Here is a 25823-nt window from a genome sequence, read left to right as displayed (position 1 = left end):
CAGACTATGTGTAGTGCAAGTGAAAGAGTGGAGTGGAATTTAAAATTAATCAGCTAGTGGGCCAAATAAACTTTATTGATGCTCTAAGCTGAAAAAGTTAAAAATGGGGTGATATGCTGGTGAGTGAGGGGACTCAAGAAAAGGACAATCTTTTCCTTTTTCTATATTTGGTGTATTTCAGAATCAATTTGTTTTCTGACACCTCCCTTCCCCCTAGGTTAGGTTCTTTTACTTGACTAGTTCAGGTTGTTCTTTGATACATATACTGCTGGAGGGTGAACCTAACCATCAACCTCTAATTCCCCCCTTTTTTTGATAAACAGCATGTAGGATGCCTTTCTGGGGTGCCACACCGAAGTCACGTAGGTGGTTGAGCAGGGCATTGCCTCATTTAAGATGTAGAAGGACCAGGGTTTGCACTTGTGTTCTGGAATCGGCTTCTGAAATGACTGACTTCACTCTCTTCAGGAAAGAAATCTGGCAGTCTGATATGTCTCCCCCCCCCCCCACCCCCAGGATTTGTTCCTGAAAGGAGGGGGTCTCTGTGAAGTGTGAAACCAAATGTTTTTTTTCAATGTCTATCAGTTGCAGGGTGAAGCTGTCCATTTTCATATTGGATGCCATTCTTGAATTTGTGGTGTTTTAAATGGTTAGTGAATAGGAGAAATTCCTACTTAGTTGTATTGAGCTTTATGGGGGTACTTGACATTTAGTTCTGGATTATCTCAAGGCAGGTTGGGAGTTACTGAATGCCTTTGGGAGAGGATATTTTAAATCAGAGATGGGTGCCATCAGATTATTGATAGATCTTGATCTTGGTCCAGAGTTGGTTTCTTCTACGCGAAAGGATCCGTCCTTCAAGGTTCTTAGGCTGAAAGAGAAATGGACAATGTTGAGTAGTGGTGTCAGGGCATCTTGAAGAGGTGATATGCAGATGATGGAAAGATGGTCTTTTTTAGGAGGTTACCTTGAGTGAGTTCATTGTGCCGGAGGAGGTTGAACACTTTCCATTTGGATTGTGGGGGGAGGTTGAAAGTTTGGGGGGCAGATATAATCTAGATGTCCTTTTCAATGTTGGATCTTACTCTGTTGATCTTGTTGGTATGAAAGTGATTGATTGATATCTTCTAGGAGTGCATCCTTTAATACGTATTTGATGGAGCAAAAGGTTTCTTTTTCTATCTTTGGTTGACCTCAATGCTATGGAATGGTCTGGATAATGAAGAAATGCATGGAAAAATAGCTAAGCGATCCCAGGGATATCTGGCCAGCATAGTGGATTGCGGCTGAAGCTGCCAGAATTACGTCTAGGGTGTTAGCTTTGGATTGGATGGGTTTGGTGTTGTGCTGCTTGATTTCCATAGTATTGGATCATGTAGAAAGGGCATCCTTCTTCATTGTTTTATACTCTGGATTTGTCAAATCGTCAATTAGTCTGATTCAGAAACAATTCGGCTGATAGAGCCATGGCAGGTGCCAACTTAGAGCAATTAGTGAGTGGAGCAACTCACATAGCTGGCCATACACTAGATGGTATCTTTTCAAATAATTCGCATATAACCATTTTAAATACTCTCACTCTGGCATGGTCAGACCACCTGGCGGTCATTAGTGAGATTAGCATGCCTGACCACGTGGCCCCAAAATCGCTGGGGAAAAAAAGCTCCGTGACCAGAGCCTGGAGTAAGATAGACTCAAGAGAAATGCAACAACATCTTACTCTAACATTACCATCGGTACCAAGAAACCTAGATGAGGCTACTAATACATATACAAATTGGCTGACAGCTGTAGGGAATAAATTGGCACCATTGAAACATCTTCGCCTTAATAGACAACAACCCTCTGCTCCCTGGTACTCTTCTGAACTTAGGGATCAGAAACTTGTGTGTAGGCACTTGGAAAGAAAATGGAGGGCGGGCTACAATGAAAAGGACAAAATGATTTATAAAGCTAGCCTGTCAACCTATAAACATCTGCTGCTAAAACCAAACTATTTTACTGATAAAATTAATTCCGCTAAAAACTTCTAAAGTGATTTTTAAAATAGTAAAAACTCTAGCCCACCCATGTTCTTCATCATTTCAGGCCAGTCAAGAATTGTGTAATAAGATTGCTAAAAGCTTTTTCGAAAAGGTAATTAATATCTGTTACCTTCTTTAATTCAGCCCAAGAAAACACTCTGAGTCCAGCATCCTCCCAATTAGGAACTATGGTTAACAGCCCTCTTTTACTTAACTTTGCCCCTTTAACAGAACCTTTCATAACTAAGTTATTACTGAAGATAAAGTCAGGCTCCCCTTGTGACCCATGTCCAAGTACGGTAGCTCTACTAGCCGTAAAACCGATCTCAAAAATATTGACCTCCATTTTTAATACTATGTACTTAGATGCATATTTCCCTAAAGACTGGAAGCATGCGTCAATTTTGCCACTTTTAAAGAAATCCAATTTAGATACCAATGACCCCAACAATTTTAGACTTATATCAAGAATTCCACTCCCGGCAAAGGTCATTGAGAGGAATATTAATGCCCAACTAAATACATTTTTACAAGACTCACAAGCCCTGGACCCAACACAGTTTGGATTTAGAGGGGGGGTCATAGCACTGAAACCGCGTTGTTAAAATCCACGGAAGAGATCAGGAACATTTTGGACCAAGGAGGGGATGCCGCCTTGATCATGTTGGATCTTTCAGCGGCATTCAATACCGTCCATCACAGTATACTAATTGAACGTCTTATGGAAGTAGGAGTTAGGGGCTCTGACTGGAATCTTCTTAAATCTTTTCTGACGGACAGAGTACAAACTGTAACATTGGAGGAGTTTCAAGCTGAATAATTTTCCCTGCCTTGTGGGGTTCCCCAGCGATCTTCACTAAGTCCTACTCTTTTTATTAATGTATATGTTTCCTCTCTGGCACCGCTTGTCGAATTATTTGGGTTTACACTAACCTCATATGCTGATGATACCCAAATAGTGGTCAACCTACTCCCAGGAAATTCTGTGAATATTTAATTAAGACTACAAAGTTGTATGTCTGCTGTGGGAGGCTAGATGGCAAAAAATTGCCTAAAGCTTAACTCCAACAAAACGGAGGTTATTCTCTTTGGCAACAACCCTAACCTATGGACACCAGGCTGCTGGCTGACAGATCTTGGCCAACTCCCCACTCCTGTAGGGAAAGTAAAAAATCTGGGAGTTTGGCTGGATGATCAACTGAGTGGCAGGGATTAGGTAAACAAAGTTGTCTCTACTACTACCTACATTCTCAAATCCTGTAAAACAATTATGCCATTACTTCCAAAAGCAGTACAACAAACAGTTGTTACTGCTCTTAGTATGCCAAGATTGGACTATTGCAATAGTCTGTATCTGAAAATACATGAAGGGTCCTTAAATAAATTACAGATTCTGCAGAATGCGGCTGCCAGATGACTTACAGGTACTCCTAGGACTGGTTCCATCTCTGCTCAAATTAAAGCTCTACATTGGTTACCTGTGAGGCAACGCATTCAATTCAAGACTCTGACGCTGGTATTTAAGGCCCTTCATGGAACAGGGCCTGAATTCTTAACACAGCAACTCTATTGGTACTCTCCCACCAGAACCCTACGATCCTCAGATGCTAAATTGGTATCAGTTCCCAGGGTGAAGAAGGCCAATTGGGGTGGTAGAAGTTTTGTAGTCCATGCAGCCAGGGCATGGAATGCTCTCCCTCGATCTCTAAGAAGTACGACCAATCTTCTTCCATTCCGAAAGACATTGAAAACTTTTCTTTTCAATTATTGATCCTCCATATCCTTCTCCTGACTAGATCCCTCTTTAGGCTTCTCTAAGCGCCAGGACACCTTTTTGGTAACAGTTGCGCTCAATAAATGCCCTTAACATAACATAACAAATGCGTTGAAGTCACTGAGAAATGTAAGGTGAGAACAGGGGACTGATGGTAAAGGTGGGGGGGGGTCTGGGATTTTTTTTCTGAAGGTCTTAATGGGTCCTGCGTGGCTGCAGATCAGAGTAAAGAAGCCTTTCTGAAATGCTGAGTGGAAAGTGGCAACTGAGACAGTCGTTTGACTTGGGTTTTGAATGTTTTTTAGGGTTGCAGGGCCCAGGTGAACTTGTAGATGACAGCTAGCGGTGCTTTGCTCCTCTTTTCTGTATGTGTTCTATATATTGGATGCTGTAGCCTGCTGGGATGAGGAGATCTCTGATGTTTGTGGAGGTGAGTGGGAAACCTGTTTCTGGGGTTGTTTTCTGTGATTTCTGGCATGAAAGGAGGACAGATAACTGCAGAGTGTCCATTTATCCTCGGGAGATTTATAGTTTGTGCTAGGGTGTGTGCTAGGCAGTGGTAGTATGTAGGATTGCAGTGTTCCCAAGCCATTCCCAAGAAGTGGAAGCCCTGATTGGACAGGCCTGGCCACCAAGGAAGGATAAATACTGGTACATATCAACCATGGTTGGAACCTCTGAAATTCTGTCTCTTGATTGGGCCCAAGTCTGTGAAAGACTGTGAGGTTGCCTTGTTGCTGATTCTATGTTGAAAAGAAATAGCTCTCCTGGCAATAGGAGAAGCTGGACTGCATCTGCAAAAAGGAGAGCAAAATGGCTGGAAGGACCTGCTTGCGAGGCCTCTTTGACAGGCAGAAAATGCCCAGGACCCCTAACATGTCCCACTGTAGCTGCCCAGGGTAAGCAAGAACACTTGGCTTAAGGGGCTGCTGTTTCACCATTTGTGTCTTTTCTGTGACACTTGCTGCATATACCCAGTACCTTTCTAGATGTTGTGGGAGATGGGGGCTGTTGGTCTGCACCCTTTGGTATGGGCACTGATACTATAAGCTGTAGCAGGTCTCCCTGAATCTGGAACCATTTGAACAACATTCCCAGCCCTTATGGTTCAGTTCTTAACAGATACATTTCTGGTCACTGTTTTTCTCCTGTTTCACCAGTATCCAGTAGCCTCTGGTGCCACTGTGACTTACACTGTGCTGGTCCTTGTTTGGATCTTGTTTCTGGTCAGGGGCATGGTCCTCCGATATCTCTGCAGTTAATCGTCACAGCATCACCGATTTCCCAAGATTTCTTCAGAGTTAATGTCTTGTTCCTAACCCTTAAAGAGGACTGCAAGCAGCAAAGTTCCTGTCCCTGGCAAATGTGTTCTCTACGCTTTTGTGCAGTGTGTCCATGAAGTCCAGATGCAATACTATTTATTCTAATTTTGGAGACATTCCTGGGAAGTAGGTGCCAACCAAAGTGACATCTTAGAAAATAAAGTAAAAGATCTTTCTCCAGCCAGCAAAACAGGCATTTTTTTTTTGGGGGGGGGGGGCGTTTTTATAGGGCGAACTCGACCCAAAGGTATCAGAGCACTTTACATGAGCACCAGTTGCGTTACAAGTGGCCACGTTCATTTTGTTAGGCATGGGGGGATTGGGTTTAGCCCAGAATCACAGAATGTTGAGCATCTTAGAAAAAGAAAAGGTCCAGGGATCCTGGTGCTGGATATCGATTCCTAAAATGATGGAGGAACTTTTGCTTGAGGCTCTGGACCTATCCAACCTCGTGCTGAACAAGTAGGAGTGAGGGTATAAGCATATGTTCCTCTCTTGTAATGCAGAGTATTTTTTAGACATCAAGATAATTCCTTTTCTAAAGCATCACACAGTAATCCAATTTGGTTTGGGTGAAGGTAGTTCTTTTCTTTTCATGTATTGCTTTGTCAATCCATTTCACTCATTTGATTATTCTTTTAATTTTTCTTTTATTTTTTTAGACAGTTGTTACAGAAGAAAACAGCCCTATATGGCAAATCAAGCCAGATCTTTCTCAAGGCCAATCAATGTGAACATAGGTCATAAAATCTGACCGGATTTGAGAACAATCCAAATTGCTTCAAGGTAGTCTATGAACAAAATCCATTATTTTCAGTGGCAGAGTAATCTAACTTCTAGAATTCTGTCCCCGGATAAATCCTTGCATTAGAGCGGTACAGCAGTGTGATAACCGCTGGACCACTCTGGCTTGATTTGCCATATAGGGCGAAACACGTGTCGGCTGTTTTATTCTGTAACAACTGTCTAAAAAAATAAAAGAATAATTAAAAGAATACTTAAATGAGTGAAATGGATTGCCAAAGCAATAAATGAAAAGAACTACCTTTACCCAAACCAAATTGGATTACTGTGTGATGCCTTAGAAAAGGAATTATCCTGTTGTCTAAAAAAATACACTGTATTACAGGAGAGGAACATATACTTATACCCTCACTCCTACAGGATGTTGAGCATCCCTGTTGAGACTCGGACCTGGTTCCCCAGCTTCGAGGTCGACGGCTCAAGCCATTAGGCCACACCCTTGCCATCTTGCTTCTTTGTTGTGTTAGTCAGTCACTTGCGGAGCATCAGATTATATGATCCACTGTGCTGGTTACCAGACTACAGCCTATGCGGCACCGGATAGGGCATAGTGAGGTCCATTTTAGAACAGGGAAACCTATTCAACATGATAATGAAGGGGATTCTTGCGATCCCACCGGTTGACGTCATTATTTAGGAGGGGGTTCTAAGCCAAGATTAAGCAGGGTCCCACATATGACATCGCTGAAATAAGCCTGCAGTGAAACCACTCTGAGATGGCAACCAGCCATCCAATACAAGGGTTCCTAACCACAGTTGTGGAACATGCACACTACACAGACACTACAAAGAGACACTCCTCAAGGAAAGAGGGACCCTAGTTATTGAATATGGGGGACTTATCAAACTTCACAGTACGCAGCCAGTAAATGACCTCCCCACCATGGTACAGCCAGTATACCCGCTGTCCACTGCCTTATAGCTGTAAGTAAAAATGTTATTTGCAACTTAATTAAAATCATTGCAGTCAAACCACACAAATAAAGTTATAATGACTGCTAAAAGCTCATTGTTAAAACATAATACTGTGCAAAAGAGATGTCCTCAATCATTAAGACCGTTAGTCCATTAAAGGACTCGCTGGCCGGTGCGCCCGGTGTATACAGATGTGATAATATGGTGGTATTGAAGGGCAGTATTAACGCGCAGACTTTCAGCAGAGCTAGACTTGTGCTGATGAAAGATGCAGCCCCTTACTTCAGTGGGCTCGCGGATTTTCAGGTCAGTTAAATGAGTAGGACAGAAGCCACGCAGGCCTTTGCCACTAAGCAGGTATCGTCAGGAAGGCAGGCTGAGAATAAAGCAAAGGCAGATAGGTAGCCTTGAAGTAAAGCAGGTTTCTAAAATGTAATGTGCGGAGAGCGCGTAAGCTGTAGATATGAGTAGCATGGCGATCCATTGGTGATGCAGAAGATAAACCTGATCTGATGACGTCAAGGTAGACATCTGGAAGGAAAGGGCCTGGTAGAGAATGAGACTACGGCTTCCCCAGGGCAAGTTTTTAAGTGAGACCACTTTGGCTGACTGCTGTAAAACTATATTGCAGGGGTACTTTCGCTGCGCTCTCCAGGGAGTCAGTCAGGTCTGTGCTCGGACTCAGCACTGGTTGTCCTTTCTGGATCAGTGCCTTTGCGCTCCCACTAGGATCTCCGCTGTTGGTCTATTTTAGCTGGCCGCTAGATTTCCATGGTCGACCTGTGCCTACCAGGCCTTCCTAGGACTTCAGTCAGTAGTACCTTGTTTGACTGAACTCTGTGCCACTCCTGCGTTCGGCGTTTTCTGCTAACGCTAAAATTTCAGTCTGTGCCATAACTGGACTGTCCAGTAGTGACACTGGTGTTTCACTGTCTGCCTCACAGACCATCTGAGAATTCTTTTTAGGTCTCGCCTAGCGTCGCAGTGCATGCGTTGCTCGCTCTGCGTGATCTATTGTTGTCGGGTAGCTTTCAGAAGTGGGGTGGTAGCTCCGCCTCCGTTTTTCATTCGCTTGCATCATACTTTATGTTAAACGCTCACATGTGAGTTGGAGTGAGGCTTTTTGGTTAACCCTCCCGGTCTCCTTTAGGCCCCGCCCATCCAGACTCTTACATGAGCACGCTCTCTGCTGACTAGGTGCGGAGCAGCACCGCAGGCACGGGCCGCCGTCCAGCATGAGCCCGAGTGTAGCGACGGCGACCTCTCCTCGTTCTCTTCTATGTTTTTTTAAATTACTTTAAGGAGCGCGGCACCCACTAGGGACACCACACTCACTTTTTTGCTGTGTGCGTTAGGTGGTTGCGCTTTTGGTGGTATGCGTTTTTGCTGTGTGCTTTTCGTTGGTTGGACTTTTGGTGGCATGCGTTTTTGCGGTATGCATTTCTGCTGTGTGCTTTTGATGGTGTGCGGTTCTGGTACACTGTTTGGAACCCGCATTATACTGATGACAAGATGCACCTGACTTTTTCCATCATTTTGATCGGGATGATAACCACAGGAGTTTTCACACAAATCAAAAACACGAGTCTTGAACGCACGGACCTACCGATTTTTTTTTTTTTTTTTCCAGCACAAATTTTACTAGGTACAACAGAGAGTGATTTGTGGCATGCAAAAATATGACAAATATGCAATAGCGGCCCGTTTTGCAGCCCGGATGACGTAAACTGGCAGCATTACCACGTTGCCCATATGTGAAGCGTGTTATGGTGAATTAATACCACAAGCCAGGACATCTCCCTAGTATCCCCTGCTGCAATACTGCATCACTGTACCAAGCTACTCTGCATCAATGCCTCTCCTTAATGCTCTCTACTCTGCACAAGTCAACCAGTCACCCCCCCCCCCGCCCCTCCCCAAGAAGCTTTTTCAGCTATCAAATTGCGCCAACCATGTGTAGAGAAACAAGAGAGTGGAAATGAGTTGAGCTGCATAAGGCACACCATTTGGTCTGTGAGGTAGGTAGGTCCACATGCCAGGGTGCCTGGCTCTGAGATCCTAGACCCATGGTGGCAATTGTATTGCACAACTGATTTCATTGCAACAGACTTTAAAGCTAGAAGGAAAGCTATTGATATTGTAAATGACTGTGATTTATTTGTTTCAAAAACATAAATAAAAGGCATTGACATTTACAACGCCAATCGCTCGAACTAGGGTAATGCGAGACCTGTTGCATTGCAAATGCTTGTTATACTCTGGTCATTAGAGGGCTGGATCTTTGTCTGGTCCCTTCGCGGTGTCAACTAATGCCATACTTCAGGTGGCCAGCAGGTGGCACTGCTGTTCTCGTCTGTTCTTATCTAGGGTGATAATCATTGCATACTCCTGGGGTTCTTGGTTTGTATGAACACACTGGTCACCCTTAAGCTACACGTGGGTCCTTGCTTGGTATAAACAGACAGTGGTCGAAGGGCGTAAAGAAAATTATGGCAACGTTGATCATGAGTGGGGTTTGGCGCGTGTGCGTGTGCGTGTGCGTGTGCGTGTGCGTGTGTGCGTGTGTGTGTGTTTGTGTGTGTGTGCGTGTGTGTGTGTGTGTGTGTGTGTGTGTCAGTCAGTCAGTCAGTCAGTCAAATGAAAAATAAATGCAACTTAAATTCAGGGAAGGTCCTAAGTAAATATTGCATACTTATGTGATTGGGTTTTTTAGATTAGCAAGATTGAGAGCGGTTAAGTTATTTCGATATTTTCTCACTCGACTGCATTCAGGTCTCTTTAAACGGCCTACTTTAGTAAGTAAAACTAAACATGCGTGTCTCCATGCACACTGTTACTAATCAGTAAATATAATTTTGCGTGGGTTGTTATGTGGTGTTTTGTGGATGTCAAAGAGGCCCAACCAACCATTGGCTGCGGTTTTCAGAGGAATCCTAAGCTTTTTTTCTTTCTTTTTCAAACGCGCTCTGAGATGGCAGCAGGGCTAGACAAACGTTTGCTTTTTTTCACAGTAGGCCCATTTCGCTTCTGCTTCCTGAGGGCGAGGCCCTTGCACTTGGTGAACATTCTCGCTGGGTGTGTCTGGGGAAGGGAACGTGGATTTTCAACACCCCCCGCCCCCCCTAAACAACGCCTGGCAACGCGTACTCCCGGTTCTTAATGGAGTGTGACTGTACTAGGAGAACGGCAGGGTCTGAGTCACAACTTTTTGTTAAAAAGTTAAGGCCAAGGCGGGGCTGTGTTTTGTAAAGGAGCAAAATCCTCTGAAACCTGAGCGAATTCTTCAGAAACACACACACGCACGCACAAACCCCTACATCACACACTGATTGACAATGTCAGGATGACAGACAAATACACATGCTTTTGGGTACACACGCAGTTTACAGCTGGCCAGGTCCTGGCTGTGGCATTACTGACTAGAGCTTTGATATAACACACCATTAATACCTCCCTCTCGACTACTCTTCCAGGCCTCTGTGTTGTAACGGGAATGCCCTTTTTTTTGTTGGTAATTTTATATAGAACTGGCTTGGCCCAGGGGCCAGATGTACAAAGCATTTTTGCGACAGGAAAAATCTTTTTTCAAATGTACAATATGCGAGGCTGTAACTTGTTACCGAAACGCATTTCGCATTTGCGATTTGTTATTTGGAAGGGGCGTGTTTAGGGTGTCCCTTCCAAATACCGAATCGGTATGGTATGTATGTATTACTGTTTTGTGACTGAATTCCTGATGCAAAGCAGTATTACTCTACCACCAGTTTAAAACTGGTGGTAACCCATTCACAAAGGGGAAGGGGTCCCCAAGAGACTCCTTACCCTTAGTCAGTGTAAATAATATTTTTTAAGAGCAGGCAATGGTCTCACGGACCACTGCCTACTCTTACAAAATGAAACTTCAAGGTTTAATTTGTTTTTCTTTTTAAACGCATCCGATTTTCTTTTAAGGAAAATGGGCTGCATTTAATAAAACAAAAAAAGTTTGCAGAATTAAAAAGCAATCACAGACATGGTGGTCTGCTTACCTCAGCGGGCCACCATCCTTGTGTGATGGCTGTGATTCCTAGTAGGTTGCAAACTGCAACCTACCTCATTAATATTCATGAGGTACGTCGATTTGCCGCCCACAAGGAATCCCTAACTGAAACTCAATAAGTTTAATGCATTAGGAATAACGAATTTCCTATTTGTGATTCGAAGAGAATCGCAATTAGGAAATTGGTATTTCTTATGTTTGTATATCTAGCCCTTGGAGCGCTTTACGTGATCACCAGAGTATACTATGCATGGTCACTTTTCTTTTTTTTAAGACACCGAGTTTAAGTGGTTTGCCCAGAATCACAGGATGTAGATTTGACACTGGGTCTCAACCCTGGGTACCTCAGTGCCAAAGTCGACAGCTCTGGCTTTTAGGCCACATGTTCTTTTCTCTGCATAGTAAAGAAGCATGCACTGTTGGCGTAAGTGCAGGACTTCATGTGAAGCTAGACTTTCACTTTTGCCTTGGGGTAATGGCAGTCTAGTGTGGGCACAGAGGCTTGGGTGTGGCCATGCCGTGCGAAGTCCAGAACCATTTCCAGTGACATGATGGGGCTCACCAAGCATGCACTCATTTTTTTATAAATCTGTTTTTATTGTTTTGAAGAGTTGACATCTTGTAGACAGGCAGCTTTTAACATACAGCATCGACCATACCTTAAAGTATTTGGCAATATCAGATGAACATGACTGTGGACCAGTGATAAACCGATGTACATATCAAGGACAGTAGTGGTTTAGTTACAAGTTAAACCTGGACAGGATAAACGACATCATACATTGGTGACATGGTTTCAGTGGTATGGTGTACAGAGTCTACAGGATACATGTGTGCACAGATGTTAGAAAGAAAATATTAAAGGGCAAAACTCAACAAAACCCCAATAACCAAGAACAGCAGCATAGTCCGACTTTTGAATGTGAATTCCGCACCGTGTCCCCACTGCTTCTTCCTCCCCCGCCCCCGGTTCCCCGCAGGCAGACACCACCAGCCAGAGAGCTCAGCACTGCCCATCCTGAGCACCAGATAGTACACGGGTATTTGTATGGCGACATTACTGACCCTTGGTGGTTTATTCATCACTCCCCATAAGGGTGCCTCCCCCATGTTCAGGACGCCCCTCTGCGCTGTCCCCCCCCCCCCAGACTGTGTCAAGGCCTGTAGTAGACCCTCCCTTGTTTCACAGTAGGCGTCTTCCTGAGTCCAAGCGTTTCCCCTCTCAGGAGAGCTATTCCCTCTGCCTTGGCCCACGCCAGGAGTGAATACCTCCACACCCCTATGTGTGGTGGGTCTGGTGCCTTCCACCTTTTAGTAAGTGGCCATTTAGCCACCACCAGCCACAAGTCGAGAAAGCGGGAGGAAACTTTTGTGGACTGCGTTCTGCGAAAGAGGTGCAGCAGGTAAACTGACCATTCAAAGGGTATGGTGCGGCCCGTACACGTGTGTAGCGCCTATCGAACCGCCCCCCAGTAGGGGTGTAGCTTGTGGTAGCTCCACAGCATGTGCACTAACCCAGCTCCCAACTCTGCGCAGCGTGGGCAGACCGTATCTGTGCGGTGAAAGTAACTATTGATCGTTTCCGGTGTAAGGTATGCTCTATGGAGTATAAACAACTGTGTTTGGCGGAACCTCATATTTCTAGGTATGCGTGTTGGACTCTGTAGCATCTTACCCCACTCCCTATCCTCTAGTGGCCGCGCCACATCTGCTTCCCATTTTCGGCGTAGTGGTTCCAAACTTATCTCTGCGTGTGTACGTAGGGATGCCGCAAACCACCGAATCAAGTGTCTACCTCGCCCCATAACATAAAGATACTGTATGGGAAGGTGTTGTCTTGGGTCCTCCTTCATGTCCCCCCATGTGGAGGTCAGCGTTGCAATCAGTGAGCGGTGTCTGAGAAATTGCCAAGGTGGCAGCCCCGCCTCTTCAACCAGGGATACATACGTCATGAGAATGCCAGCACTATATAAGTCACCTAGGGTCTGTATGTCTGCTTTGTGCCACTCCACTAGCTCAGAAGATGTAAGCGTTCTCAGCCCACTGGGGGAGCCCTCTAGTGGTATGGCCAGAGCGTATGGACCAGAGTTCTAGTAAGGTATAGGCTACGGCGGTAGCATTTGTAAGCCACCACCATGAGGAGCGGTGTCGATGCTGGGGCTTTTCCGGCAGGGTGAAAGAGTTTGGTAATATCAACTAGAGAGAGGGGAGGTGCTGTGGTCGCGGTGTCGTCATGTCCCCGGTCAGCTAGCCAGCGGGCTATCCATTGTTGTTGCGCTGCCAAATAGTAATGCTCGAAGCACGGCGCAGCAAGGCCTTCCTGGTCAGTGGGCAAGTACAACTTAGACAACGCTACCCTGTGACGTGTGTTGCCCCAGAGGAAGTCCCGAAGTAACTGAGTGAGTGTGGTGAAGAAGGCCGCCGGGACATAAACTGGCAGATTGGCAAAGTAGTACAGGAGGCGGGGAAGGATCACCATCTTAGAAAATGCTACCCTGCTGGTGACTGTTAGTGGGAGCGTGTTCCAGAATCGTATTTGGGACTTAATTGCTGTCACAGCCCGGCCCAGGTTACCCTCGATGAGATCCGCTGGTTGGCGATATATCTGAACTCCTAGGTAGCGGAGAGTGTCCCCTTTCCACTGCACCCGCACACCATCTAGTATGTAGCCCGGGTCCTGAGTGGCTCCGCTAAACGCGTAGAGGCAGGACTTGCTGGCATTTACCTTGAGGCCCGAGAGAGCGGCGAAGTCGCGCAACGTGTGCGCCAACCGGGCTGGAATATTACTCACCTCTCTTACGAAGACCAAGAGGTCATCCGCGTACAGGGATACCTGATGTGTCGCATCCACCAAGGGAATTCCATCACCCAGTGCCGCTGCCAGGGGCTCGATTGCTAGCGCGAACAGGAGGGGCGAGAGCGGGCACCCCTGCCTAGTGCCTCTGCGAATTGGTATGGCGTCAGAGATGTATGGCCCTGTCTTCACCCTCACTGTGGGGTTGTTGTATAGTAGGTCGACCATCTGGAGAAACCCCAGGCCCAGCCCATAGCGCATCAGCACTGCCGCGAGGTAGCCCCACTCCAGACAATCAAAGGCCTTTTCGAGGTCCAGCACAAGGCAACCTGCCGTAGGACACTCCTGTGCACTATCCGACGCCATCCTAAAGAACCTCCGCAGATTCAGTGAGGTACTACGTTTGGGTACAAAACCATTCTGGTCGCTGTGGACTAACTCTGGTACTACTGGTACCAGGCGCTCTGCCAACACCTTGGCGAATATTTTATAGTCCACATTAAGAAGTGCCTGGGGTCGGTATGATCCCAAATTCTCGGGGTCCCTGTTCTGCTTGAGTAGGGACACCAGGTAGGCCTCACGCATTGAGGGGGGCAGTGTGTGCTCGTCAAGAGCTGTGGAGTAAAGGGCATGCAACCTCAACACTAGGGACTCCCGGTGGGCCATATAGTATTCAGCGGGTAGGCCATCCTACCCCGGTGCCTTCCCAGATGCTATGGAGCCGATCACCACCCCGATTTCCTCCAAAGTGAGGGACCATCGAGCGTTTCTTGGTGGTCTTCGGGGACTGTGGGCAGGCAGATAGTCTCGAAGAACCTATCCAGATCAGGACCTGAACTGCTTCACCACATTCCATATGAAATGTCACAAGAAAGAACAGCATAGGTTACAACAGTACTTTTAATTTTGTCTAGAATATTTATTTGTTTTTGTGGGTACTGGAGTTTTAGGGTAGAAGTGTGGGAAGTGTATTATATGTATATTTTTTATGATGTTAATTAGTAAACCTTTTTAATATTTTGTTTATAATCTTCATTCTAATGCTGTAATCTTAATATTTAATTATCTGTATTCACTGTCAAAATGATATATATTTTAATTGACTTTTTGTCTGTTTAGTGTTTTAAAAACAATTGAGTGGGAAAAGTATATCTAACCCTTCCAACATCTAACCCTTTCCCTGCTGTTGCTTAAATTGCAGTAGGAATAGCAAATCTCACCTCTCCAAAGTCCATCACTTTACCTGCTGCTGCTCAGAATGGTGTGGTACTAATCAAATCTGTCTCCTCCAAAAAACCAAGTTCTTTACTTATACTTAGTTTGGTGTAGGAATAGTGAATTCTGACCCTTCAAAGCCTATTTATATTTTCATTTAAATTGTGTTTTGTTCTGTTTAAAAAAAATGATTTTTGTGAATCAATTTTCAAAGTTATTTTAGTTTTGGTTTTCCTGATGTGTGTGTGTGTGTGTATATATATTTTTGCGAATGTAATGATTTTTAAGTACAATTTTTATAGTGAATATAATGTTAAATTTTTCTAACTTGATATATTTACATATTTAACGATGTGATTTTGGTCCACTATATTTTTTGAATCGATATTTGTGTCCTTAACATTGAAAGTATGTTAAGTTGGTATTTGTGATGAGTGCATGTATGTGTACAGTGAGAGCGTGATACCAGAATGGTAGAAAGACTGTATCTGTGTGAATATGAACACTGAAACCAGGGGGATCCATTTTGGATGCCCCTAATTTAGCAAGGCAAAAGAGGATGAGGATCTCCTCCCCAGACACTGGAAGGGTGTTGTCTGCATTCCTGTGGCTGGAAGGATGAGACCCAGACACTGAAGTGAGGAGGACAGAGTTGGGGCTACCTTTAAAAATTCCATGGAACTTTGTTAGCAAGGGACCTCTGATTAATACTGCCTGAACCCTGTCATTTGGTTGATGTAAGGTGTAGGGGGAGCAGTTTCTGTGTTAAAGGTGAGTATGTTTCTAGACCCAGCCTTCCATTTTGCCTGTCCCAGATTACTGCTTCAAGAAGGCTGATGACCGCCACAAGCTGAAATCTCACACCTCATTGTGCCCATGTTTTGGGTGCTCCTTGAATTGAGCTAGCCCCATTGGTACCTGTTGTGAGAAAAATCACTTTAAACAAATGCTGTGTCTGGTAAGCAGCCTAGAGGTGATGTGGAAGAGAAACCAACCAAACAGGTTATACCTCGGGTATTGGAACCACATCCTCTGTCTGGAAAATGTGTATAAAAGTGGGATTCGAAATGCACCACTTTGTTCAAGTTCCAAGTTTTCATGACCATGGAAGGGGGTGCTCCGCAGAGTACTTAAAGCGATGCTGTGTAGCCTGTACTGGTTCACCCAGATTGCTGGTCTCCCAAATGAGCGGGCACATCAGCTAAAGTCCGCACTGTGTGCTAGAGGAAATGAGGGTTTACGTTCTGCCTAGAATCCTGCCTACCTGCTATGTGACTGAAAGAGTGTGCCTGGCCCTGCGGGAGGCGAAACTGTCAAGGAGGAGAAGTTGTATGTGTTGTAGACGTGAAGACCACCCAAATAAAGTAGACTACATCACAAAGAGAAGCCTGGTGTTAACCGTACCAAGAGTTGGTCTCCTTTTCTCGTTAAAAAGTTGGGGGTGCAAACTGCCTCAAAGACTTCACCAAAGTAATTGTTACTTTGTCCGCTGGCAACTGCTGTGGACCGGGAGGTGGTGATGCTATTGCTGACATCGGAGAGAAAGAAGACACGTGGAGCCTGGTTTGTGTGGGAAGCTGCAGCTTGCGATGACACAGTGCTACTGATAAATCGACACACAAGCTGCAATTGCCTTGCTGTAGGACCTGTTGGCACTTGACCGGTAGGCTGCAACTGCCGAAGGCATCATTCTCTAGGTTGGGACTCGCAGTGCTAAATTCCTCTTTCGAGAGACTGCTGCAAAGACTTAGGATGCGGGCTGCGCCGGTGACACCACCTAATCTGCAAGACCATCAATGAGGTAACACAGAGCTTCATCTATGACTTAAACAAAAGATTGAGATGCCCTCCAAGGGCTTGAGTACCAGCACTTAGGACTTTCTGCCTAAACTAAACCGGTCTTTAGAACTATTGAACGGAGTGCTTATTGGAACCTGTTGGGGTAACAGTGACAAAATCTGCACATTGTCCTAACTCGTGGCGCCTCCACAAAATATTGGGGCTGTTGCTACTATTTTGGACAAAAAGGCAAGCACTGGGTTGTAAATTAACTATCTGAGAATTGACTCCAGTTCTGAGCTCTTGAACCCCATACTACCTCCCTGAAACACATGTGACTGCTCGCCCTTGCTGTGTGATGAGACTTCAGTGCAGAAAGGGCTCATTCGTGGCACAGTTTGAAAATGTAGGGTAGAACACACCTCAGTACACAAGTGGCAAGCGACCTCACCCAACATGGCTGGGTCCAGTAGTCTCTGTCTGCCATGTGTCCCTCCAAGAGGGGTCTGAGCTTCTCCATCCAACTCTACTGTTTACAGCTGTAGCCCATCTAGTTAAGTGTAGGGTTGGAATGTCTGTGTAGGGACGTCCCCTGAAATGGCAACCTAAGTTAAAGATGTGATGTATTACAGTGACCCTGAAGATGTTTATTTTTAGGCAATACCTGCTACAGAGAGGTGAGACTTCTCAGGTATGAAAAGATATTGATCAGCAGTGAGACCCACCGCCTGTTCCATGCCATCTAACTAGTTTTTTCTTTGGTGCATGAACTAATTCTCAGTGTACAGATTGTGCATTTATGCAGTTCCGGATGCACAGCTTAAGCTGTCCTGGTAGAGATCTTGATGCCTGGAAGAATAGAGGCTCTAGGTTTTTATCATTTGTATTTGAGCTAGCTGCTGACATTTTTGCTTTAGTCACTTTGGCCTGTGACAAATGTGTCTGTGCATTCTGATGTGGCAGCCTTATTGTTTACTTGAAATGTAAATATGTTTTTTTTTTGGCTATACAATAGACTGTCCATATCCCAAACATACACCAGCACTTCCAACCTCCTACTCCTTCTCGTCTTCCTGGTCTTCATTCTCTTTCTATTCCTGATCTTCCGCCTTACTTGTCTTCCTTCTTTTCTTCTTTCTCGCTTTCCAGAAAGCTACAAATTTGCATTTTATTCTGTAGGTTTCACTTCTTGAAAACAAACACAAACTGTGATGCAACAGTGTTTTGATAAGTGGCCCGCATGGTCTATGCATTGCCTGTAGACGTGCAACTGAAGTGTGCTCTATGAGCCCTCCGTCTTCCTCGGTCGTTCTTGTGTGGATTCTAGCCAACACACACAATGCTATTGGATGGTTGCTGTACCTGTTGGGCCCACTTCTCTTAAAGCCATGATCTGTAGAACTTCACGCCGGTGAAGTTTGCTCCAACTTGCCTAAAGTAGTATTTTGGCTAGCAGGAAACTTTCAGTTAACTTAAGTGCAGTAGTAAATGCCAGCAGCATCCAGATAGACAATCCAAACGTTGGCAGCCATAAAAAACGAAAATCTAACATAGAAAGGTAGACTGTTGATTGATCATCGTTCCACATGTGACACGATTGACATTGCAAGATGAACTGGTGCCCGAACCACAGAGCCCTTTTGTCTCATCACATACCATGTTTGTTTCTAGGTGACTGCTGGCTCTTAGCTGCCATTGCCTCCCTTACCCTGAATGAGCCCATTCTCCAACGGGTAGTGCCTCATGGGCAGAGCTTCCAGGACGGCTACGCTGGCGTCTTCCACTTTCAGGTGAGCCTCTTCCTGTGCCTTATGTGTCCCTTTGACTTGGTAATGAGTGCCATCCTCCACCCGCCACTGCTTGCTTTGCTGACCGCAGATTAAATCTGAGAGTTGTTTCACAGCTGTTTAAGGATCACTTGGGTCTCTCTGGCTGCCCTTGACATCAGGGTTCAATTGTGGTTCCAAACTTCTCTTACTAAGAGATAACAGACCTCTAGCAGGGGCTTCATGTGTGGACGAGGTGGTCCCTGAAGCAGTGTTTTGGCTTTGCCCAGAAGAGGTCAATCCGTAATGGAGTCTCTACATTTAGTCAAAGAGGTTTGCTTTATATTTGCTTGTGGTTACTCGGTGCATTAAACTTTTTTCTGAATTAGACTTGTGGATGACTAGTCACCTGTTCCCATACAGCCTGTGAAACAAATCTTCTAATTTCATTATTTTATATTTGTGAGGCATTTTATGGGCTCCGGCAGGAAGAGGTTACTGGGCAGGATGTGAAATGAGTACTGTCCTTTACTTCTGGTGTTCCAGGTCCTTAAATACTATAACACACTAATTAGAAATCCTATTTACTCCCTTAGTGGCCTCTTCATGATGAGTGAAGATTGAACATTCAAGGCTTACTTTCGGATGTGAAAGTGATTAGAGATTCAGAGAAAACATGGCACAGTAAACAACTCCCACTGAACTCGGTGTGTAGCCCTCAGTATACCTTCTTTGAAGAACCCCTCTTTATCAAACCAGGGGTAAAACAGTGTGGTTAAATCTATGATGCCCATTAAAAAAGATGCTGGCGCTTTCTGGGACCGAAATGCAACCCTAACGTTTTTATAGCATTTACACACTAGTAGTAGATTTTATTTAACTATGACTAATATTTAGAAATTGTTAGGGCCTCTTCAGTTTTTTTTCGAGTATCTTCATCTAAACAGTTAAACTGAAGTACCTGCCAAAGGTATTCAGTCTTCAATGTTTATCATCACCAGCCCTTCCCCAAACTTTTTTCACTCTGGGAAAGGTCAGAAATTTGCTCTGAACAAGGATGCCGTAAACCTTTTTTCAGGATGAGATGTGAGTTTTTCCTTGGAGGAAATACATTTACTTGAATTCTACTTAATTCCCTAATATCGCAAATCTGCAGCAATGCAAAGTCATAAACCTACAGGTGCACTTCTGTGGCTTACTTTAAGAATACTTCGCAATCTCCTGAGGCGGAAGCCGGGAGAGGACGAAATATTTTTAAAATTTGTATTTTGTGTCACTGATAAAAAATTGCATTTTAACTGCGCACTCACCCTTCAGGCACCTCCTTTTGGGCTAGAAGTACGCCTAAACAGCGACCCCTTCGCTGCACCGATTCCGCCAAAACAAACAGTTCTGCCGCCATTACCGGCGAGGAACAGAGGCCACGCCTACCTGCAGGCCACGCCCACCCTCCCCCTCTCCCACCTTTAAGGATGTGCATTCACCGGACGCGCAGCGGACGGGCGCAGCGGGCGCGCCGTTTGCGCGCCGAAGGCAAGCCCGTCTTCGCCCGTCCTCGCCAAGTCCTCGCCTCTCGCCAGACCCCCTGCCCAAAAGTCATACGTATACGACAGTGATACACTGTGGTCACTCAACCCTGGCCTGAGATGCGACAAGCTAGAGGGCTGCATTGGTCGTACCGCCCTCCACTGTAAAAGCTGTAACCTGGTCTTACCTGCACCACGCCATATCAGCCAGAAAGAGAACAAAAGGAAGGAAACGTCACTTACCATCATGCAGCTGAATGTTAGATCCCTGGTCAAACACCATGCGGAGGTAAGAACGCTATTAATGGATGAGAACCCAGACATAATGTTTCTGAGTGAAACCTGGCTTAAAGATGAACTAACCAGTATCCCCAATCTTGCTATACCGGATGGGTTTGCTATGACCTGTATTAACAGAGATTCAAGAGGAGGGGGCATCGCCGCCATCCACAGATCCTCCTTCACCTGCTCCTTTCTAAAGGAAAGCATTGCGGACTGTGAATGCGCACGCTTCAAAATTTCCACTAATCCAAATTGCACTTTTTCAGGCCTGTTTATCTATAGACCGCCGGGGCCTTCCACGAAATTCACGGAAGAGCTCTTTGAGGTAACACTCGCTATGATTACTGACTCGGCCAACTTCACAATCTTAGGAGATCTCAATCTCCATATAGACAATTCATCAGATGCTAAAATCAGCAACTTGACAGCAGACCTAGCTGCTCTTCAGCTAATTCAGCTTGTCCGAACCCCAACACATGCTGCGGGCCATCTGCTGGACCCAGTGTTTACGAACATTCCAGAGGCCAGAGCGGATGATCCTATACCCATGGCCTGGACGGACCACTCACTAGTAACCTTCTCCATCCCTAATAACCACTCCACCATAAAAAAGTCTCCAACTTCCTGCCTAAAACGACCTTGGCACAAACTCCAACAATGTGACCTTGCAGCGAGTTTGGGGAGACCTAACCTGGAGGATATAGATGATATTGAGAAATCATATATGTCCTTCCAGAACTGGATTACCAAGGGACTGGACGCCATTATTCCAGCGAAGTGGACCAAAGGGCGTAGCACCCCTTCCAATCCCTGGTACAATGAGAACCTCAAAACAATGAGGAGAGTCTGTAAAAAAATGGAGCGACAATGGAGAAAGGAGTACAAGCAGGAGGACAAAGACGCATATTTGACCACTCTCAGAACGTATCACAAGGCAATCCGGGTAGCCCGTGCTGCCTTCTACGCCACTGAGATAAATGCTAGCCCTAACCCCATGAAAACGATCTTCCAAATCGTGCAAAAACTACAAAACGGAAACAAGCCGGCTTCTCACATTACCTCCACGCAACAATGTGAAGACCTAGCTACCTTCTTCACGGATAAAGTGAAAAAAATTTACAATGCCTTCACCCAGGACAGTCCAGAGGACATCAACCCTCCCACTACCATCCTCGGAGACTCTAGTCTCACTCGCATACCCGCCATCTCCGGTGAAGAACTCTCTAAACTTTGTAGGAAGGTGAAATTGGGCGCACCCACAGATCCGATGAGGCCCACTCATTTTCTGGAAGCCTTGGAATTCTTCCTCCCACCCTTGACCTCACTCCTTAATCTTTCATTTGCCACGGCTACGGTCCCCACCTGCTGGAAACAGGCCTGGGTAACACCGATCATAAAAAAACCCTCCCTAGACCCCGCTAAACCGGAAAACTACCGGCCCGTTTCTCTGCTCCCATGGGTCGCGAAACTGGCGGAAGCCCACGCTAACAAAATTCTAAGTGAGCACATGGCGAAAAACAACATCCTGGACCCCTCCCAGCACGGGTTCAGGCCGGGCCATAGCACGGAATCCGCGCTCCTAACTTCCACAGAAAGCTTACGGGAAATTATGGACTCCGGCAAAAGTGCCGCGCTGATATTACTCGATCTCAGCGCGGCCTTTGACACGGTCTCCCATGCCATCCTATTGAAACGCCTGGAAAACATAGGTATCGTAGACGCGGCACTCCAATGGTTTAGATCATTCCTAACCAACAGATCGTTTAGGGTATCTGCCCCCCCGTTTATCTCCCAACCTCAAAACATAGGACAAGGAGTTCCACAGGGCTCTGCCCTCAGTCCCTCCTTGTTTAACCTATACATGCAACCCCTGGCGGAGGTTGCCAAGAAATGGGGCCTCACAATGGTGTCGTACGCCGACGACACCCAGTTGGTCATCAGCCTCAACCATGCCCCCTCTCCCGATGCCACTAGATTCAGGGATGGTCTGACCGCCGTTGCTAAATGGATGACGGCTAATTGCCTTCAACTCAACGGCGGCAAAACAGAGGTGCTGATAATGGGGAAAAATAGTAACAACTGGAATGACCTCTGGTGGCCCCAATCACTAGGCCCAGCACCCCCCCCAAAGACTCTAGCTAAAAACCTGGGAGTGTGGCTGGACTCTGCTCTTAGCTTCCAGTCGCACACAAAAAAAGTTGCCGCAACCTGCATTGGCTTACTGAGAAGCCTCACCCCCATCTTAGGCTATTTTGACTCAAAAACTCGTCAACTCATCGTACAATCTACCATTCTGTCCAGACTGGACTACGCGAGTGCCTTGTTGTTAGGAGCTAATAAAACTGAAGTTAAGAGACTCCAACGGATACAAAATTCGGCGGCAAGGGCTATAGTAGGTCTCCCTAAAAGATGCTCGGCGAGAGCGACCATTCACAGATTACATTGGTTACCCATGGAAGCCCGCATCCAGTTCAAAGCCCTCATATTCGCCTTTAAAATCATGAAGAACGAAGGCCCGGAGCTACTCCGCTCGCTGTTGACCCCCTACACTCCCAAACGGAACCTCAGGTCCATGGGGCAACACCTAGCAATGGTACCCTACTCTAACTTTTGCCGCATTGGAGGGCGCTCCTTCAAACTACTGGGGGCCAAATTATGGAACTCCCTTCCCCTCAATATTCGATGCATGGACAACATCCTAGCTTTCCGCAGAGCTATTAAAACCTATCTCTTCCCCCCCTGTTAGGTCCCTCCCTTCCCCCTGTTTCAGTTGGTTGTGTTATGGTTCCAGCGCCGGGACGCCCCGTTGCGGGGGCAGCTGTTTGCGCTTTACAAAACTGATAACATAACATAACAACATAACAATAGGGCCTATAATATGTTTACACCACTAATATTAGTTTTACAGTGATTACCACTTATTTTTCATTTAATGTTGGCAGGCATCAACAATGATTAATTAAATGGTGTATGTATAAGGATAAGGGGAAACCCAGTAACCCTGGGACCTGGGTAATATAGTAGTAAAGAGAAACAAAGAAAGGCCCATCCGGGTTGTGGGAAGTGTGAACCTCCACTTCCTTGGAGAAAATCAAGATTGGTTCTGTTTCTAAACAAGACAGTTTAATTCAGTTTGATCAATAGAAAAGAATCGTAGCATTTTTATGTACTCAATCAAATAGAGTAAAGTGCGCTGGTGCTATGCAGCCTATGTGCATGAATAGTGACTGATTCAGGATGAAAATGTGGTCGGTAAACACTTTGACACAGAGTGAAAATTCTCCAGAATCAAATAAAACAGTACACTATTGTGTCCACGTTTCAACCCTATGCATACAATTGAGACAGTGTCATCGTCAAGACGCATGTTTAGGAAGCACCTCCAGAGGAGAAAACCTGTGTCAGTGGGTCTGCTTGCATAGAACACAGTTTAGGAATTTATACAATGTACTCGTGGGAGGGCCTAATGAGGAGATACTTCAGAGGGGTACTGACACATAAGCCTGCACAGGAGTGGAAGGGATTAAATCTGAATCTGTAGTAAGAAGACGATACAGTTATGCCCTGTGAGTATATGTCTCTACACTCGAGCGGTTGAAGTGGATTCAACAGACTGGGTAATTAACCTATAATGTATGGTTTCCAGTCAGAACATGTGTGTAACAGTATAGAATTCTGGGTTGGAGCCGTTCCGTATGCAGTTGAAAGTTCCCTGGGATTGGGTTTCTCTAATGGATAAATAAAGTAAAACAAACTAGTGAATATAACAATAACACCTCTGTAAAGAAGTCTTGGTTGGTGGCTTGTAACCTGTGAGAAAACTTACTGACAAAGGTAGAATGAGATATGGGCAACCAGTGGCATTAGGTTGCCTCCGCATGCTGTACTGGATCGTCCATAAATGTAGTAACCTCTGGGAGAGAGGAGTACAGGTGATAAAAATGAAACTGTGATAAAAAGGTATCTCTGAAATAACGTTGGGTAACTACCAACATAAGTGAAGAAAAAAAAACGTGGAGCCTCTGTGTGCTGTAGCTTATCATAACAACAATTATCAGGTCACTGGACTCTTAAAAGTCCAATGAAAATCACTGTTGAAATAATGGGTCAGAGAAGAATCTCGACTCACCAATTGAGGGAAATGATTAATCAAACTGGCATGTGAAAATATGGCCACTACATCCTGATGATGACCATGTGTAAATTGTATAAATAGGGTCGAAACGTTGACACAATAATAGTGCACTGTTTTATTTGATTCTGTAGCATTTTCACTCTGTGTACCAGGCGCGGTGCGTCCATTGGGGCGTTGGGGCGTTGCACCCCCACCCGCGCCCGCAGCTCGCTCCTCGGTGTCTCTGAACTTAGTTTACTTAAGTTCAGAGACGCCGAGGGTGGGGAGAACTGACAATGCATGTCAGTCAGCATGACGTCGGGCCGTGGGCGGTCCAGCGTCCTGTTGACTGACATGCAATGTCAGACAAGCCAGGGATAGGCAGCACTGCAGCACAAGTGCGCATGAGTGGGCATGGAGAGTAATTTTTAGCCCGTGCCCAGTCATGCGTACTTGTGTTTTTACTGCCTTGCGCATGCGCATTAGGAGCCCCACGGTCTCCTAATGGGCAGGCGGCGGGCGTAGCGTAAGCTGTGCCCTCAGCCAATCCTGGCGCTGTAGCAGCGCCAGGATTGGCTGAGGGGTTGCCACTCCAGTGCTGACGTGGTGTTCCGGTTTGAAGGGGGCAGAGGCGCCAACGCGGACCAGGAGCAGAGGCGGTCAGGTAAGTTTTGTTTTAATTTTATTCAGTTCTCCCGCTGCTGGCAGCTGCCTCCCCCCTCCTTCCGCGCTAGAGCAGTAGTTCATTCTTCGGGACCATTATCCCCAGTATTTCTTTCTTTGCATTGCTTGCTCGCTCGACACCGACTGGGCACTCCTCCAGCACTTTTACGACCCGCCATTTTCAAATGTCACCAGCCGCCCCTGCTGTGTACCAGCCACGTTTGCACCCTGAATCAGTCACTATTCATGGAAATATACTGAATAGCACCAGCGCACTTTACACTCACTTATTTCACTTGCACTGCTCTGCTGTGCTCTTTGGGATCGTCTTTTTTTACTTTAAATTTGGCTTGAGTATATAAAAATGCAATGTTTTTATTTTCTATTATTGAACCAACTTAATAAAACGGTCTTGTTTAGAAATTGAACCAATCTTTTAATAGTAAAAATAATATTCTCCTAGGAAGTAGAGGTTCAATCTTCCCCCTTGAGGGACCACTGTTGCTAATTAAATGGTGTCTCAGAAATTGTATTTAAAGTTGTCTTTAACAGAATGCACCATAGTTTAGTAACACTGTAAAAATGCTTTTTTCATGTTGCAAATATGTTTGGGTACATTTTATTTTGAAGGTAAACAAATTGCACAATGTTTCAGCAAAATTGCCGGTAACTTTGTTTGTTTCAAGTTACAAATATTTTTGGGCACATAGTTTTCTTTCGAAATAATATCGCCACCAGTCTTTCTTCCATTCTTATGCTTGTATTTCCACGTCAGAAAGGAGTTTTCTAGGAGCATTATAAATATC

At 45.4% G+C, this 25823-nt stretch overlaps 1 protein-coding gene across 1 annotated transcript in view; it reads left to right on the top strand.

Moving 5' to 3' along the window:
* CAPN1 (calpain 1) overlaps positions 1-25823 on the top strand; it is a 306415-nt gene that overhangs the window by 180896 nt on the left and 99696 nt on the right. Inside the window, exon 4 of the mRNA XM_085625758.1 lies at positions 18338-18456. Coding sequence (XP_085481884.1) covers positions 18338-18456 — 119 coding nt within the window. The remainder of the gene's footprint in view (positions 1-18337; positions 18457-25823) is intronic.

This window comes from Triturus cristatus, chromosome 9 (genome assembly GCF_964204655.1).
Source record: "Triturus cristatus chromosome 9, aTriCri1.1, whole genome shotgun sequence".
NCBI lineage: Eukaryota > Metazoa > Chordata > Amphibia > Caudata > Salamandridae > Triturus > Triturus cristatus.
This window is presented reverse-complemented; position numbering and strand designations above follow the sequence as displayed.